This window comes from Brienomyrus brachyistius, chromosome 21, assembly GCF_023856365.1.
Source record: "Brienomyrus brachyistius isolate T26 chromosome 21, BBRACH_0.4, whole genome shotgun sequence".
Taxonomy (NCBI): domain Eukaryota; kingdom Metazoa; phylum Chordata; class Actinopteri; order Osteoglossiformes; family Mormyridae; genus Brienomyrus; species Brienomyrus brachyistius.
The window spans coordinates 11,919,280-11,937,811 of NC_064553.1; the positions used below are offsets into that span (position 1 = coordinate 11,919,280).

At 44.0% G+C, this 18,532-nt stretch overlaps 1 protein-coding gene across 5 annotated transcripts in view; it reads right to left on the reverse strand.

Moving 5' to 3' along the window:
* The window catches only part of LOC125716355 (LIM domain containing preferred translocation partner in lipoma), a 100,972-nt gene that overhangs the window by 65,748 nt on the left and 16,692 nt on the right, over nt 1–18,532 (reverse strand). For all 5 annotated transcript variants that reach the window (XM_048988559.1, XM_048988555.1, XM_048988557.1 and 2 more), the window contains one exon: nt 849–1,043. In XM_048988559.1, coding sequence (XP_048844516.1) covers nt 849–1,038 — 190 coding nt within the window. In that variant the 5' untranslated portion in view covers nt 1,039–1,043. The remainder of the gene's footprint in view (nt 1–848; nt 1,044–18,532) is intronic.

Genomic DNA, 18,532 nt, shown 5'->3' on the forward strand with positions numbered 1-18,532 from the left:
ACGTTTCCATGGATGTTAACATGAGATTCCACCGAGCTGATATCCAGCGTAACATGGAATGGGAAAAGTATCCCTCTGGGAATCGGAGGCACATAAGCCTTCGCAAAAATCCTATTTTCAGCACAGAAGTAACACACCAGGTGCCATTTTCATCGCGTGCAGCAGGCCAGCCGGCCGGTCAGGGCGCTGCCTTAGTGACATCACAAAGCCCCCGGCCCCACCCCGCCAGGAAGGCACTGCCCTGCGAAGGGCACCACTGCGTGAACCCCATCTTATGGCCTGCAGCAACTGGCAGGATCCCTCGCCAGAGCCGCCTGAACTCGGCATCATGCTACAAACCACGTGCAGCTCGCTCCAAAACTGCAGCTCAGACCCAATATTTGTTCTTTTTATTGACACGACTCTGTTGTTTTTAAGTATATAAATAGACGGGAAAAGATAGCAGCACTGCTGTACTCAGTGTATTTGGCTTGCTGTCCTTTTGTCCCAGTCAATGGAGAATTCCTGATCGTCTTTTTGCAAAGAATGAAGTTATCGCGTACCTGACTCAGCACTCATCCCTGAGTGCCCGAGTCGTAAGGTGCGTCTATCAGAAGGGCTGCAATTTCAGTTCTTGCTCACTAATTAACACTTGACACTGGAATGAATACAACTTACAACTCAATCAATTTCAATTGAAAATTTAGAGGAAAACGACTCAATTCAATTTAGTAAAATATAGCACCTTTTACAATACAGTCGCCTCAAGGCACTTGACATGGGTGTGCTGGAATCCATCGTTAAGCCACTTGTACAGAGCAAAAGCAGGCAGCCATATATAGATTCCATCTTCAGGGCCCCAGACCTACCTCCCGACTGTGCAGACTCACTCAGCTTGTAGGGATTAAACTTTGGCTTGGGAGCGACCACCGGGGCAAACTTCTTGGGCACCTGCTGCTGGGAGACAGAGATGCTAGGTGTTCCGAAGCCCGGGGTGGTTTCCATCCGTGCGGTCACATGACCAAGCTGGCCGCCATCGCCGTCCTGTGAACTCCACATGGTTTCTGCAACACAGCAAGAGGGAAACACCGACTATCAGCTCTGTGGAGTAAAACAGATACTCGTAACGGGGTAAAATGTGCCCAACTTTTATTAAGCACTTATTCTTGTCAAGTGAGTCACAGCCCTGTGATCAATTTTATCCCGGGACATGGGAACCAAGAATAAACAGAAGTAAGGCAACAGTATTAACCCTGCTGTGGGCCATGGGTAAGAGTCTGTTTAAGCAGAATGATCCACCAACAGCACAGTCACCATGTGATTAGCACAGTCAGATGTGTTTTGCTGAAGCGACAATCTACATTATGGTTTCCATAGCGGTCTGTGTAACAGAAACACTTCCACCAAGCCACATGACACACTCAATATTAAGCAAAAAACCACAGCACCTTGCTGCATATCTGTGACAGGGCCACACGCCCTTGAACAAGCCCCTCAGAGTAAGTGGACTCCAAAGTGCACTAAGTGACAAGCTGTCTGAATGCGCCGGTGGAAGCGACACATGTCTCACTTAGAAAAGTTAAATGACTGAATCTCCTGCAAAGACCTGACTCTCTGAAAGAATTACAGCCACCTTCCCAGATTCGGCACAGAAAATCCTTTACAACCATTACCACCCCCGCTGTATGCGGGCCATTTAAAAAAATGCACATGTACTGAGAATACCCCTGACATGACAATATCCATCAAGCAGCTTGTCGAAATCCTGGCAAAAAGCAATGAAGAATGTGTGAATATATTTACGGCATGCATCACCAGGATCTGACTGGTCAGACCAGATCGGCATCTTAGCCACTGATTTCCTTACAGAACAGAAATTTGATAGAATCCAAATTTACCTCTGGAAAGGATTCCTTCCTACACGCTTAAATAGCATTAAGTATTTCCCAGCATAACACGAGGAAACTACACAATGGTCTTAATGGACGAAAACAAAGCCTATGTCCTCTACTCAACAAACCGCGGTACATCTCCAGCTGTTAAGTCTGTAAAAGTACAAACAAGCTTGGTGTTGCTTAAAATTCCTATAAATAGCTCGGTAAATGTTAAAGAGGGCAATTTCTGGACCGTGTGTAAGGTAAGCAGCAGTTCTAAGTTCTAAGATAACCCCATAAATCACATCTAGAAATATTGTGTTTGTCACCTTGATTTTTTTAAGCATTCCACCTGACTGGACAGAATAGGTATTAATGCAACAACGCTCCTTAAACCCCCCCCCCCACTTTGCCACATTAAGCTCTGTTCTGCAAATCTCTGAGACATCCTGATGTCAGGCCAGTGATCGATGTTGGCGCTAATCTTCCGTAGAATCCATCCATGGCACCAGGCCAACACGAATGACCTTCTGTGAACCCGTAAAGTGACACGCTAGCTGGCCCCCGGCTGGGGGGGGGGGGGGGGGTTGGTGGGCTGTACGCTATCCATGGCAGGACTGTGGCTCAAAGCGACGTTTTAGGAATCTCCAGGAAGCACAGAGAACACAAGCTTCGCAAACTACAGTCACCACACTGCTTGGATTTGTCTGCTAGGAACCAATACAGGAACCAATGGGAAATAAACCAAACTTCCCTCAAGTTTAAATTAGTTCAGTGGATTTAAACAAGTTTTGTAGCCCCATAAGTCAAACTGAAAACTGTTAAATTTTATGCTATTAAGTTACGGGAGGCTTGGTGTAGCCACTTTCAATCTGGAAAAATTCAGGATGCCTCCACACCCATCTCCACCCCTGTGACGTCAAAATTTGGGGGATTACGAAATGTTTACGAAAATACATGACACATCACGTCCCATATTAGCCCAATACGGGACATGACATTTTTCTTCTCAATACAGGATGATCCCGTAATATATGGGACAGGTGGTAACTCGATGAATGTTTCATAATGGTGCTGGTAACAAAGTTCTCCGTACTGGAGCACGAGCACGATTTTTCCCTTTGCTCGAGATGAAAAGATCAGAGGAGAAGCACGCGGGGATTTGAGCGGGGCTCTTTAACAGCCTCGACGGCGCGACATCCGCTCTCCGTGCCGCAGCGGGATCGAGATGTGGAGAAAAACAGCTCCCGCCGTCTGACACGCTTTCCCGAAACCAGGCCCTGCGCCGTTCACTTAATCCCTATTATTCAGCCGTCAATTGGGGTCATGTCACAGACTCGCCCCCATTACAGCGATGGGCCAGCAGACCAGTGTGGTGCGCCCAAAGCCCTGCAGACAGAGGCCCACACGCTGATCTTTTAACTCGGGCGGTGCAAACTGTTCTCCTCTTCCATTTTAGAGAGACAACAAATAAATTTAGGAAGGAAGACGATACACCCAGAGCAACAAGATCTTTGCCTACGAGAAAGCGCAACGCAAACTCGGAGCATAAAGATAGCTGCACTAGATGTTCTGAGGTGTTATAACTGGAAGACACACTTCTGTCCACAATGATTCAGTGCTACGTTCAGCATAAAACACCTGACTGGTTTACAAAAAATGTATATTCTTTTACACAGGTGCTGTAGCAGTTAAAGTGAAATCGTTCTAACTAATGATTAGAAGTGAAAAGGTGCAACGTTTTGCTTGCAGGATTGCAAAATTATAAAAATCATAAACATATTAGCTCCAACCGGCGCACTTCAAATGCGCAAACACACCATTAGCCGACCATTAATGGATGGAGGCGTCCCAGAGTCGGAGACCATATCCGTTCTGAGATCTTTCTATGACAGGCTAATTCAGTCAGCTGTTATCAGATTACCTCGGCTTTCCAAGAAACCTGCGAAAAACAGGCCAGGCAGTTGGGAACATTACATTCCTGCTGCTGAAGTGAGGTGAGGTAGGCCCAGGCGGGGCAGCCCTGAAACTCCGCCAGGTTCGGATCAAACTTCAGGGGCCGCAGGAGCGACTCCAAGCAGACACCTCTCCTAATATGGAGGCCCTGTACTGAAGACCCCACAGCCGGCCATGACTAGGTGACAAACTGAGGTTTGGAATCTAGGTTTCGAAAGAACGGCGATGACCAGGAGCCCCTTACTTGGGGGGTTGGGGTAGGGTGCAGGATGTGGTATCTGCTGAGCTGGATAGCAATATGATGCTTCCCTCACCATCCATAACCTCCTTTAACCCCCATAACCGCAAACCCAATAAAATTACCCAGAATTACCTACAAGAACAACAGTGCCTCAAATCACAACACGCCGATTTTCCAATTAACAGAAACGATTAAAATCTTAGTTTATAAAAAAAGAAAAAACAAATGTGGATAATTAAGTGTAAGGTGCTTGATCTGGCGATGGCCTCCTGGCACTGAAATTCTTGCTATTAATGATTTGTGCTTTTAATAGAAACTATGTGCTCTTCATTCTGTGGGATGGGACCTATGCAGAGGAGTGTCTGACAGCCTCATATTTCTGCTCTTCACATAAACATTAATGTGCTGTAGAACAGAAGAGTGAGAAAAGATATATATGTACACACACGCGTACACACACACACACTTCATGCATATTCTGTGCAGAACCTGCTCCTTTTCCTGTTACAGGAGGGGGGTGCAGGGGAAGGTGCAATGTAATGTTATAGGACAAACTAACTCCGCTCATCTCTGACAGGGCATTATGGGAAGGTATGCCACCCCGCTGGCAGTGTGTCTGACACTCAGATTCCTGCACAACCGAAGGGCTCTGGGCAAGGGCAGCCACCTGCATCTAATTCAGGCCCCTGAATGTCACCCATGTTTACCAGAAGCTCTGATTACTTAAGTCATTCAAAAACAAAAAAAAAAATACTGGAAATGTAAACCCCATAAAATATCAGCGAGATTACATTTAAATGGGCTCAGCCATGAAAAATATATAGAGCACTGTTCAACAGAACCAATTTGTGAAGGACAGAGCAAGAAGCATTGCAAAAAGGGCTTAATTTTATTTATTGTATATTTATTGATTGCAGAAACATCCTTTTCACTTCCTTCCTGCCTGTGATTCTAATGAAGGAAATTGAGCCAGAGTCGTTTTGAGAAGCTGCCAAATCATTTAGTCACCTGGATTTATCCCGGAATATTTTTTCAGTCTTTACCAGATGTACTTCAAACCGTTTCTAATCATATTATTATAAAAAGCAGCCAATATGGCATTCTGTTACTACATCAAGGTGAACATATTTAATGAATAAATCCACCATTTTAAAAAAGGTGGCCATTTAAAATATCCCTCACCAGCTAAACGAAAGGCTTTTCAACTGTCCTCTTGCACTGATAACTAAATTATCGCCTTGAGGCCAAAAAGGGTTTTAGTAAAGGTCCTAATCGACGGTGTCATGATGACCCAGTGATCAGGTGGGGCCCAGAGCTTGCTGTTGCTATGCCAACCACCCACAAGGTTTGAACGTGGCACCGAACTGGATCTACGAGGTATCAGCATTCGTATCGACAGGTATGAAGAATCACGAAAACTTATAGCCTTACCGCTGAAGTGACCCTGTTAGACTTCCCCCTACTGGAAGGCAGAGGGCAGCATAGCAGTTGCATGTTATTTAGTCTGTAGGGCAATTTAAGGAGGCTTTAAAAAAAAAAAAATAAAGTTCACCTCCCGGAACATCATCTAAAGTCATTTTGATGCTGTATCCTGTCTGTAGGTGTGTTGACAGATAGATAACACACAGCCACACAAAGATGTAAGCTTTGTTCCTGGCCAACACCCAACATCAGCCCAGCCTCAGAGTCGGTACAGGGCATCTAGTTCAATCAAAAATGTTCAACTGGAGAGGCAAATTCATCTCCCAGCAACCAGGCTAAATGGTGTCTATTGGCGTTAAGCATTTCCTGCTTACCCACCGCTTATCGTGCTGACGTCCGTCGCTAAGTAATGGGCGATGGGCGAAACGAGCATAGATTAAAAAAAGGAAAGATTGGGTACAAAACACGGGCAATCGCGGGCGTCAACGCATTTGCATATGGCTGCCTGTGCTGCCTCAGTGCCGATATCCAAATAGGTGAGGCGCGATTACATGTGACTGCGGTCACTTAAATGGCGTGGGGCATCTTTGACTCATGGGTTAGAGGCCTGCAAATGTATTGATTTGCCAGCGATGGAGGAAGGCTCCAGATAAACAGTGGTGAGCACCATCATACCTAAGGGTTCACATTGTTTGCAGCAGGTAGGGGGCGGGGGGCATACAGCTTGCAGACTTCAAATGTGAACACAGAGATCCATCTTGAAATATGAGCAAACCTCACTGCGGTACGTACAGCTGGGTGGGGTCTTTGCGTGGCTCAGCAGCTTAACCTGATGAGTCTGTAATCAGAAGGTTGCCAATTCAAATCCCAGCGTCACCACTGGGCCCTTGAGCAAGGTCCTTAATACCCAGTTGCTCTACTCATTGCTTTGTCACAAGACGAGAACAGCAGTACATTAATGTAGCCTGCATGTAAATAACTGTTTACACATGCAATGAAAAGGATGGATAACCAACTTTCTGATTACTTCTTAATTACCAACATTTTTACCAAACATGACATCACCCTGGACTACAAAACAATGCACTGAATCTGTCCAGTCCCACATCCATATCTAACATATTTCAAATTTACAGTGCAACTGCTTTTTACTTCTGTTAAATCGCCTCCTGTTCCGGTCATTTCTACAAAGAGGCCAACGGCTGCAGTGTAGCCTTTTTCTGCTGTAATTAAACCATCTCGGGTTGCCATTAATTAAAGTCTGGCTATTAGGGGAAATTGGTGAGTAAATTACACTGTCCGCCATATTTGCCTTTCAAATTATGTGATTTTTTTATTATTATTATTTCACCAGAGAAAGCAGCCTGAAAGCTGGGACGTTTCCTATAGGGAAAGGGGGCATCAGGTAAGCGCTAACGTTCAAAGTTTTCCAAAACAATAAACGCATTCAGGTGCTGACGGATGGAAACCATTGAAAGGGCCTCAGGTGGTAGCAATAATCATGCCTCCATCTCAGTATCAATGATCACACATAAATCCCATGCAAATGAAGCTCAAATATCATGGCCTCTGATTGGCTACTTGCATTACCAATCACAGCTGAGAGCGCTGCTAGACCTTAAGAGAAGGTGGCACTGCTTTCTTCACTGCTCGCGCCCAGCTTTTCTAATGTCCTACTTGAAGCCTATACTTAAATTCAATCATAGTGTGAAAACATGCAGCTCACTGAAGCGATGGCACACAATTATCAGAAGTGCAAAGAACATAAATTATCTAATAAATCCAAGAATCACTGTGCACTAATAGGAAGTGCACTGTGCACGCCATCCTCGTGGATCACTTCGTTGATCGGCCTGCCAATCGTCTCGCTGACAGCAGGGCTACCCACAGAGGTCTCGTACACAGCTGAATACCTCGGGGAGTTCCGGCCGTACTATGATTCGCCAGAACGTGGGGGTGCACCGGCAGGGAGCGCCGCACCACCGCGCAGTCATGTGGCGCTGACAGCTTGAAACATTAACGGGACTCCATTCAAACACGTGTTCCTCTCTCGATTGCTCCTGCCAGGGGCGGCTAAAAGCAGGATAAAGGCTGCAGCATCGAGCAGACAGGAGACCCCCCCCCCCCCCCCGAAGTGTGAACAGTTCAAGGAGCCATTATAGATTCCAAAGTAGGGCAGCTGAGGGTAAATATTTGAATGTACTGGAGCAGTGATACTGTGTTAATAAAAGTGGACGGCTGCCCTCTGATCCCTTCCCAAAAAAAACAGAAAAAAAAACGTTCACGGACAAATGAGCACGAGCTTCTTATAGAAGGGGAGCCGCGTCAAACATACGGCAGAGAAACTTACCGACACATTTAAGAACAGAGAGATAGAGCTACTCCAGAAAGCAACTTATGACACGGTACTGTGGTGTCACTGCAGTCTGAACCTCGACTAGCGAGGCTTAAAAGGGATTTTTAAGAGTACATGCTTGCATCAACACTGGGCCCTGAAGGCACTGCCACCATAGGTGAGGATGCTCTTAGACTGCCATCCAGAGTCTGTCCATTGAGGGTGCTGCTTTCTCCAGCGGCCCAAAGACAACTTCCTGTTGCCAAGGTTTACAGGCTCCGCCCCCACCGCCATCTAAAACAAGCATTCCTACCCTGCTACCAACCGTTTATAAATTCTTTTTTTCCCCACACAGCCAAGCTGGTGGTACTGGAATTGGGTCTAGCGCAGTGCTAAGGCACGAGGTACAAGGCATAAGACTCCCAGCACACATTAAACCGGGCAGCGGAAGCCTGCATTTTTATACCCAACCGCCTCCATGTGAAGCACTAGAAAGGAAGTTCCACTGAGAGCCCCCAAAACGGCTCAGTGACAGTGAGATGCTACAGGAGGCTACTGAGCTGGCTGTACTGAAGCAGAAGGTACCTGAAATGACTGCAAGAAGGCCTTAGGGAAAAACCCAAAGCAAATCACCACAGGCTACAGTAAACATTGTAACAGCTAATGGACAGTAATGTGGTTGTCATAAAATAAAATATTTAAAAAGGGATCAGGGTTACAGGCATGTTGCCATGCCTTTTGAGCCTCTGTGGTACCTGACAGCAACATGTAATCAGTTTCAGGTGGTCTGGACTGCAAGGGCACTTTTCCACCGCACAAAGTACAGTACTTTTGCTTTTCCATTGACTTCCGGTCGAGTTCCAGAACCGACAGTGCCAAACCAGCTGGGGTACTTCTTTGGTACTTCGGTACTTTGAGGTGGGACTGGCAAATGTCTTTGCTGTCGATTGATTATGCAAATAGCCTGCCGTTGAAACACAAAATACAACCGTCATCTTTTGAAACACACAGCGAACAGCAAGAAATTAAATTAAAAAAGTGTGCCGTAATAGCAAGCCGCTTGGAAGAAATGGGGCAGACGCGAAACACCGAACAATGCCGCTTGAAAATCAAAAAACTTAAGTAGGACTACAGAAGTGAAGGATTATAATAACATGTTTGAATTCAGCGAAAGAAATGCCGTGCCGCGCTTTGTGATGATGTCAGTCAGGGGCGGTCACTGATGATGTCATTTGGTGCCTGTACAAGTTTTTACGCCAGTGGAAAACCGACACAAAAGTAGCAGCATACTTTTGGTACTTTATGGGAGTACCGATAGTACCGAAAGTATGGTACCTGGTGCAGTGGAAAAGTGCCCCAAGAGCACCCTCAGTGGGGTATAGTGAGAAGGCCACAGTCTTCCAGAGCCTGCCTGACTCGTGGGCTGCATCAGTCCTCTCAAGTGGCACATGCGGAACAAGTGACATTGTGGTCAAGGTGTTAATCACCACACTTCCAACTTGCTGAGGTCCGCAGTCTCTCGTGGCAGCACAGCTACAGACAACGACGTGTGACAGAAATGCTACAGGTTCGAGTCCTGGGATTGGGATCTGTAACATTATGTCAGATCCTCCACACGTCCCACCAATATCTCAGATAAAAAGATTCCAAAATAACCCTCAGCATAGGAACAGAGAGACTTTCGGCAGGAAACGGTCTAATGGAAAAAAAGAAAAGGGTCCACAACAGAAACTTCACCTGAGATCAGTTTTTTTATATTATTATTCTCCTTATTATGCAAAACCTGCTTCCAGAAAAGGAGAACTTATTCTCCAAAATGTGGAAGCTGCAAACGGCCTCGATGATGTGGCAGACTTCTTGAAAATGCTCCAGTTTTCAAAATGATCATCCCCCCTGACGTGAAACAGTTTAACCACACTTTTGCACTGTGATGTGGAAAAACAAAGTGGATTCACGAGGCAATGATCACCTGTGCCTTTTTTAGAAGCAATGATTATAAATGTAGGTATCTGCAACCTGAGATGTTTATAGCTTTTGAAGTGGTAGGAACCAGATGTAATGCTGAGATGTGTTACCTTATCTGCTTTCCGGATGGTGTTTAAAATTAAGGAATTCGGAAAATGCATCACAAAATTAGGTCAGGAACATTCCAAACCCACACTGAGAAGCATTTCTACAGACTGAAATCACCAAAATTTTGCCTTTTCTGTTACATCACGTTTTTGAAGTTTCAGGGGTAATTTTTTATATATATATAAAAAATAAAAAAAGTGAAAAGAAAAAAAATAATTAATTCATTCAATTTATTCATGATTTCTGAAGTCATTAAGGAAAACCTACAATGAGTCTGACTGCAAATGTAAATTCAACTGCCATCACATTGAATTCTTGACACGTTCAGGCTTTGATTCACACTTCACACTCACCTCGTGATTCCCGCTTGAACCCTAACCACCACTTTCACAAAAACAAGGTAAATCTGCTAAGTTCAATGGCCGTCCTGATTACAAAAGACGGCTTCATCTGTCAAAAGTGGAAAAAAAGAAATATTTAAAATATTTAGAACGTGCATAAAATATGAATTTTCACTCACGTTTTTGCTTTCTCAATTATAGTTCACAGGCTTGACTGTACACATTAATTTCAATGCATTTCACTCTCACGACAGTAAAAGCTAAACCATAAGTGTGGTAAATTCCCCCCCAAAGGTTGGGAGAGTGATGCCAGTAGTTTCTGGCTGCCTATCACTCAGCTTTACTCAGGATTACTAGCTATGCAAGAGAGATGAATGGAAATTGAATAACTGGTACAAATTGTTGGCTAACGATTGTACTAAAATAAAACGCAATCAAATCAAACTACCATCTTAATGACTGGAAAATTGTTTATTTGTTACTGACTAGTTATGTATAGTGGGGGAACCAAATATCAAAGATCAGAAATCGGAGCCGATTCAGGATTTTTTTTTTTTAACTGATCATATCGGCTATCTCAGCCCAATTCAAAGCCTGAACTATTTAATCTCCCACATCCGGTCCATTTACACCCGTTGCGCAGCCTGTAAGGTTCCATCACACGCCGCAGCAAGCCTGAGGCACGTGGTTTGAAACTACAAACTATCGAGATGTCTGCCGTGTGGAGATTAAGCTGAAAATTCAAAGCAGGCCAATGTCTGGAATGCCTTCATTCCGAGAGGACACAGCAAGAGAGCGTCATTTAATACAATGAATCTAATTATGCACTCGACGAAACATCGTAAGGAAGAATACCGAGAAATCATGAAGCTCAGTCAGATGCAGTATGTCTACTGTATGTGTAGCCGGTGTATATTTAAATGTTTGTTAAAAGATGAAATAGGAATTCGCAGATGGAAATATCAAATAGTTCAGATCCGGGTACCAAGAAAGTGGATCAGAGTTAAATATATAATAATTCTATTACAACAACGGACCTAACACAAGTAGCTAAAGCAGCTGTCACAGCTTAAACATGTTTTTAGAGTATTTTACTAATATGTTATATATTCTCTTCAAGGGTACAGGCCCCCCAGTAGAGACTGGACCAGCAGCCACTTGCTAAGGAGTGCAGCTGTCACAGCTGTGCATTACAGGTGTCAGTATCCCAGGAGGCATGGAGGCAGGGCAGAGAGGTCCCCGAGTCAGCGGCTGCGGCAGTGATGCCTCATCCTCACCGCTGTGCCTCCGTAAGAGGATTTCCCCGCTCTCACAGACGGTGCCTTTATCTCGCTCGGGCGGTAATCTGCAGCTTTCGCCCCCCACACCGGCAGGGCTAAACAGCTGCTCAACTCGTTAAAGATCCTGTAAACATAGGCGGGGGGGGCGGGAGGGCAATGCCCAAAACTGCTTCTAAATGTTCACAGGTTCATTTTATTCCTGCTAATTTCTGCTAAACCCACAGCAGGTCCCACGGCAGTTATGCGAGTGGAGCTTGCTCACACTCAGCATCCTCCCCACCAACACCACAGACGCACACCATTTCTGGGTGAACAGATACCAACTCTTGCTCAGGCTTACCTAATGCCAGGTGGAGGCAGACACTGACTTACAGTTCATGGACCCATACAGCCGCGCCAAAATTACTTATGCAAGTTTGTTCCAACACTGAAAGTAACAGTGGACAAGGTGGGGGTAATGTATGATTCATTAGCCCACTATCAAGGTCAAAGGCCAGGAAGGACGCACTGCAGCGTAAGGGAAAGTACATGTTTAAGCAGGCCAGTTTCCAACATGAAATAAAACAGTGAGTCTTCTGAGCCGTTCCACAATCCATCTGCTTTCCATATTTAGCATCTTCTGAGCAAATGAAACTGTTTCATCGAAAGTAAAAGGTTTCGACAATAGGGGACGAGGGGGTTTTAAGCTATGTGACACATATTGACATCAATCAAGCATTCGTCATTATGGGTTTATTTAACAAGGAGCCTTAAGTGAATGAAAGTGCTTGAACCAACAGCAGGCCTTGAGCGCCGAATTGCTTGGTGCCCCGCCCCTTCCCGCAAACAACCAATGAATGAAGGGAGTAACAATCGAGCAGGGGCTGTAGACAAATAAAACTGCATTGACTTTGGGAGTTTGCTGAGGAGCAGCATTAGTGGTTCCGCACTCCAAAGGCATGTTGCTGAACTGGAGTCGGTCATCTGGAAGACCAAGGGTCGTTCCTGGTAAACTGGAAAACATTAACGGGGGTTAAAACCCAAGGGGGGGCTACAGAATAGGATAGACCAACTAATGCAGGCCAACTTCCCAAACGCCCACTTAACCCGCATCACCTCATCTACAATCAGCTTAAAAGATATTTATACCCCTTTAACTCCATTAAAGGCTTAATTAGCTTGGCAGCTGAAATTGTTAAGAAGCGCTCCGCATTATTCTGTCAAGGCGGGGGGGGGGGGTGGGGGGTGGTTCAGCGGATTCTCACCTGGACTGAGATTCCACGTAGAGAACAAAAAGAGCTTGCTACCCTCAGGAATTCAGATATTTAAAATTACATTTTTATGGGAAGAGTGCAGGGAAATTTAATTTTGAATCATGTGGTTATCATCATTAAACTTAATCTTATGTTGGTAAATAAGATTATTTGTGAACCCTTAGGGGGGGGGGGAAATCTCCATAGAGTCAGATTAAAGCACATTTTCCCCCACATTCACAACATCTCATGGGGGCTTCTCATAATAAATAAAGACAATATTTCTCACTGGCATTCTGGACCGTCTTCTGATCTGCCCGTCTCTCTGATCATTGAATATTTGCCACATTGTTACCTACAGTCTGCCTCCACAGCTGAAGGCATTCTCCACCTTCAAAAAGCTTTAATAAATAATGCAGCATGTCAACAGTTATGGTGCACTAGCAGCTGCTCAGCTCCAAGACGGTGGCTTAGGTAAGTAAATGCTTCACGTTTGGCTGGGTCATTTGCTAAAAAAGATTCAGGCCAAGAATCTTGATCAAGTGCACAGGCACAGACTTCAGATTTGAACCCACAACGTTTCCCTAGCTTCCTGTAGCTGCCCGCGTCAGATTAAAAACACAGAATTGGTCCAGCACCCTCCTACCTAAAAGAAATTCTCTCACCCCGTACTGCAATATGCTCTCTCCGATCGTCCAGCACCATTCGATTGGTCCCACCATCTCTCAAGGCACAAGGAAGACATTCACCTAGACTCTTCTCTGCTTTGACATCTAAGTGGTGGAATGAACTTTCCCCTAGATGTCCGAACAGCTGAGTCATTGGGTGCCTTCAAACGACGAGTAAAAACCTATTTCTTTTGGAAGTACTTGGATGAGCACTTCCAAGATTATACTCATTAGTATATATAAAAAATACAGTATATATTACTTGCCAACAGAGTTTTTTTAGAGTAATAGTATTCTTAGCCAGGATCTGTATCAGAACGTATTCACGATGAGATTTGTAAGCACTTATGTAAGTTGCTCTGGCTAAGGGCATCTGCCAAATACAGTAAATATAAATGTAAGTCTAATGTCCTTGACCTTAAACACAGTGCTACCCATTGCACGCAACTGGACAGTTACTTCAAGTTAGGGCTGGAAAAATTAATCGAATTTTAGTTTCAGGGACAATTTTAGCTTCCAACAATCATCAAAACAAAATAACTGCGACAAAACGATTACTGTGCCACATTCCATTCCATGATGATGCTCCCATTTTGTCTTGTCCAGCACACCCCCTTCCAACACCTTTTTATTTGTTTCTCAGCTGAATTATATTTAGAATTCAAGGAAATCCACTGTTAAAAAGACCGATTTCAGTTCAATAAATGCATGGTACTTCCAAAGTCAATCATTAATCGTGTTAAATAATCATCTAAATATTGATCATAATCATCATGATTATGATTTTTGCCATAATCGAGCAGCCCTACTTGAAGTTTACTCTAAAGCAGCATTTCCCAACCCAGTCCTCAGGGTCTCACAGGCAGTCGATGTTTTTGCTTCTTCCCAGCTCACTGCCAGACAGTCCACATTTTTGCCCCCAAGAGCAAATACATGGACTGTCTGTGGGTCCCCAAGGACCAGACTGGGAAGCACTGTTTTAAAGAATGAATTCAGACACTGGAAGGGTAGATGCAAAACTTTCTGGATCTAAACCGCAAAACTGCAGTAGACTTTGAACGCATGGAAGCTGGAAAGCATGATGTACTGATCTCAAAATAAAAACTTGCTTGAACCAACCAAACAGCAGTCAGTAAGGCAGGATGAGCTGCAGGCCTCTCCTTTCACAGCACACTGGGCACAGACCAGTGTGGTGGTGGTGGGGGGAGGGGATGGGGTCAAAGGGAGCTTTTGAGGAACAAGGCAACCCACCTGCCGACATGTCCACCCCTCACTGACGAGAAAAGAAGGGCAGCCTTTGCCCAGATGTTCCAGGAAGCAGGTGATAGACAAGAGATTGGGGGCAGTGTGTGACTCAGCGGGTTAAGCTTCTGGGCCGTTAATCAGAAGGTTGCCGGGTCGAGCATCAGCCTTCGCAGAAAGGACACCTCTCTGATGAGCCCTTAAACTCCACCCCACCCCCAAATAAATACCCCAGGGGTACATGGCTTGAGCCTGCGCTCAGACTCCAAGCTTCAATCTCAACTCTATGGCCCTGTTCACACCTGGAATTAACGTGCGTCCTGGGTGATCCTCTCACAAGAGGATACCACTAAAGACAGGTGAACGCACCCAAAACGAGTAGAAAACACATCAAGGTTTGATTGCTCTAACCATATTGGGAGGTGGCCTGGGAGTGATACGGGCTACATTCTTACAGCAGTGCGAATGCGAATGTGTCCCAGTCCACACTGAAAGACCGTCTACTCAGCTGATGCCCTCGTCTGAGCAGAAGTACATACGCATGCATCAAACATGCGAACGGTATTTGACATGATTCTTGCCAGAACGTATGTCAGTCCAAAGTGAGCCATTGGGTACTAAACGCGTCTTTTTTTTATTTTTTTACACCAAAAAATAAGTTTGAATCTATTGGGGAGTTGGTTTAATATCAGACTGTTGCAAGCAATTCGTATGGAAACGTCAGTGTGCATTATTAATGTTCTGTGCAGATCCGGGAAAAATAAATTGTGTAAGAAGTGATTTATTAAAGATGTTTTGAAATTTGCACAGATCATATATTTAATGCGCACTTTGGTGAAGCTTCCTTATTTACAGCAAGGCTGCTCCAAGCCTTATTAATATTGGTGAAATGTGCCGGTAAAAATTACATGAACGTAAAATTAAAGCATTCAATAGCTTAGATAATGGATATGTTAATAGAAACATACAATAATAATAGTGTAATTGTTTATATAGTTTTATATTTGGCTGTCCGGCGGCTTGAACTCCATCCCTGACTACTTTACTAAGCCAGACATAATTCAGCATCAAACAGAACAATGAACCTCTTTGTTGAAATTTTTGCAAATTTTGAGCTTCACAGGTTATCATTAAAAGCCGATTATCATATGGCAACATAATGCGTTACAGACTGAACCCTTTGACCTTGAATAGAAAAGTATTAACCTATGTACTCAAAGACCTTTTAACACGTACATTCGTATTGTGTTGATGCGGTATAAAAATGCATGCCTACAGTTGAACTTCATTGTGAAATATAGTTTGAATTATTGAAATCACATTTGCATTATGTGAAATATTATTTTATAATAATCACTTAAATGAAAACCACAAGGTTATGATGAAATGCTATTTAAAGATTATACGTAGAAGATAAATGTTATTAAGAAATAATACCCTTTATGGGATTACTTAAAAAGAAAAGGACACATTAATTATTGAAATATTTATTCATAGATATATTTATTTCATTTTGAGTATTATGGCGTTCATTACAAACATCTTAGGCGGTTTGTTTAGCCTGGAATGCATCAATGCTTTCGATTTCTTCTCCTTCTTTTGCAGATTCTACATACGGAAGCGATTTAGGTGCTTATTTAAATGAGTTGCGAGAAAGTGAGATCCGATTACAATCACTCGAGACGCATGCAGAGACAAGTGTGAACGGACGTATTTACAGCCATCCACTTGTGATTGGATCACCCAGGATGCATATTAATAACAGGTGTGAACCGGGCCTATATGTATGTCATCCCAAGCAAGATGGGATGTGCAAAAAGAAGCATTCTGATGTACCTATACTTGTGCAAATGGTAAATAAAGGATCATTTCATTTCAAGTGCTCTGAGCCCTTGAGATCGCAAGGACAAGACGACCAAACCAGAAGTAAGGTGAATCATTGCTAGGCTGTACAATAAAGCATCCAGTCTTCATTAGCAAACCAAAGTAACAGAAAATATCTGACAACCAGGTGGAATTCGACATCAATACCTGAAAGTCATTCAGAAGTATTTCCAGAATAAGACAATGACTCACTTGGAATTTACATTTCAACAGAATGTGAAAAACTGATCGTGTTATATACAGGGGTTGGACAATGATACTGAAACACCTAGCTTTAGACCACAATAATTTATTAGTATGGTGTAGGGCCTCATTTTTTAATACAGCATCAATTCATCTTGGGAATGACAGGGACAAGTCCTGCACAGTGGCTAGAGGGATTTTGAACCATTTCTCTTGCAGAACAGTGGCCAGGTCGGTACAAGATACTGGTGGAAGAAACTATTTCCTGACTCGCTCCTCCAAAACACCGCAAAGTAGCTCAATAATATTCAGATCTGGTGACTGTGCAGGCCATGGGAGATGTTCATCTTCACTTTCATGTTCATCAAACCACTCTGTCACCAATCTTACTGTGCATAATCATCCTGTGTATTCTGATTCAGACTCAGAATACTTTATTGACCCACATAATTTCCTCAGGAATCAATAAAGTATTCTGAATCTGAATACACAGCATCACCTTCAGGTTACAATTTATGAACCATTAGGTGAACAATATCCTCCAAAATGGTTCGGTAGTCCTTAGCAGAGACACGCCCATCGAGAACAAGTAGTGGACCTAGGGAATGTCATGATATCGCAGCCTAAACCAACACTGATCTACACACGTGCTGCATTCTGGGTTTACAACAGTCCACGTGGTAAGCCTCTTTGGGGCTTCTCCACACTGTAACTCTCCCATATGTGCACAAGACAGTTAAGATGGACTCATAGAACAATACATATTTCACATTGTCCACAGTCCAAGATTTGCGCTGCTGGCACCATTGAAACTGAAGTTCGGCATTGGCACGAGTGGCCAAAGGCTTGGCTATAGCAGCCCAACCATATATATTGACCCTCCAGAGCCCTAGGTGGAAACAGGAGTGTGAAGATGGTTTTTATGCTTTTTGGATCTAGTTTGTACCCAAACATCCCTATCAGACAGCTTCCTATTGCATCCAGTTACTCCTGCTGGATGTGGTCCATCCTTCATGGTGGTATGCTGACATCAGCCTGCATACCGTGGCTCTCAATACACCACAAAGACTTGCCACTCTGGTCACAGATGCACCAGTGAGATATGCGCCAACAATTTGTCCTCTTTTGAGCTCTGGTATGTCTCCCATTATGTTGCGTGGATTGCAGTATTTTATGTAAAGCTGTGCTATTGCTTTGTTAATTTAACCTTCACACACTGTTCTTACTGATGGAATGCGCAGTCAGTAAAGATTGGACACCAGGACATGCACATAAGCGTGAAACCTTAAACACTTTTTGGCCAGTCTTTCACTTTCATTGTCCAACCCCTTTTGTATGTATTTATATTATACACTCACACACAAACACAAACTGATCTGGAATTGAGAGACCATAGCAAAATTTTTTGTTTCACTCATTTCTCAATTTATCAGTATACTTCTGTGTAAACTATATATTTTTATGTAAACTGCAGTCTGGCTCTTTTCCATTTCTCATTAATGAAGGGCTTCTTCCTTGCTTTATGAGACTTCCGTCCTGCTTCTTGGGGCCTGTTAAGAACTGTCCTAGCAGAGCACCTCACACCACTTAATGTTTCCCATTCTCTTTGAAGGTCACTTGATGTCATCCTCCGATTCATGAGGCCCTGTCGGATAAGCTGACAGTCAACTCCGGCATTAGAAAGTCGCTTCCGCCCTCTACCTGGCTAGTTTTTGGTCATGCCAGTATCTCCCGCATCAAATTGTTTTTCTGTACTAGAGTCTTAGATTTTATGAGCCTGGAAGCAGCCTGCCGCTCAGTGTAGCCTTCAGCCAGCAGGACC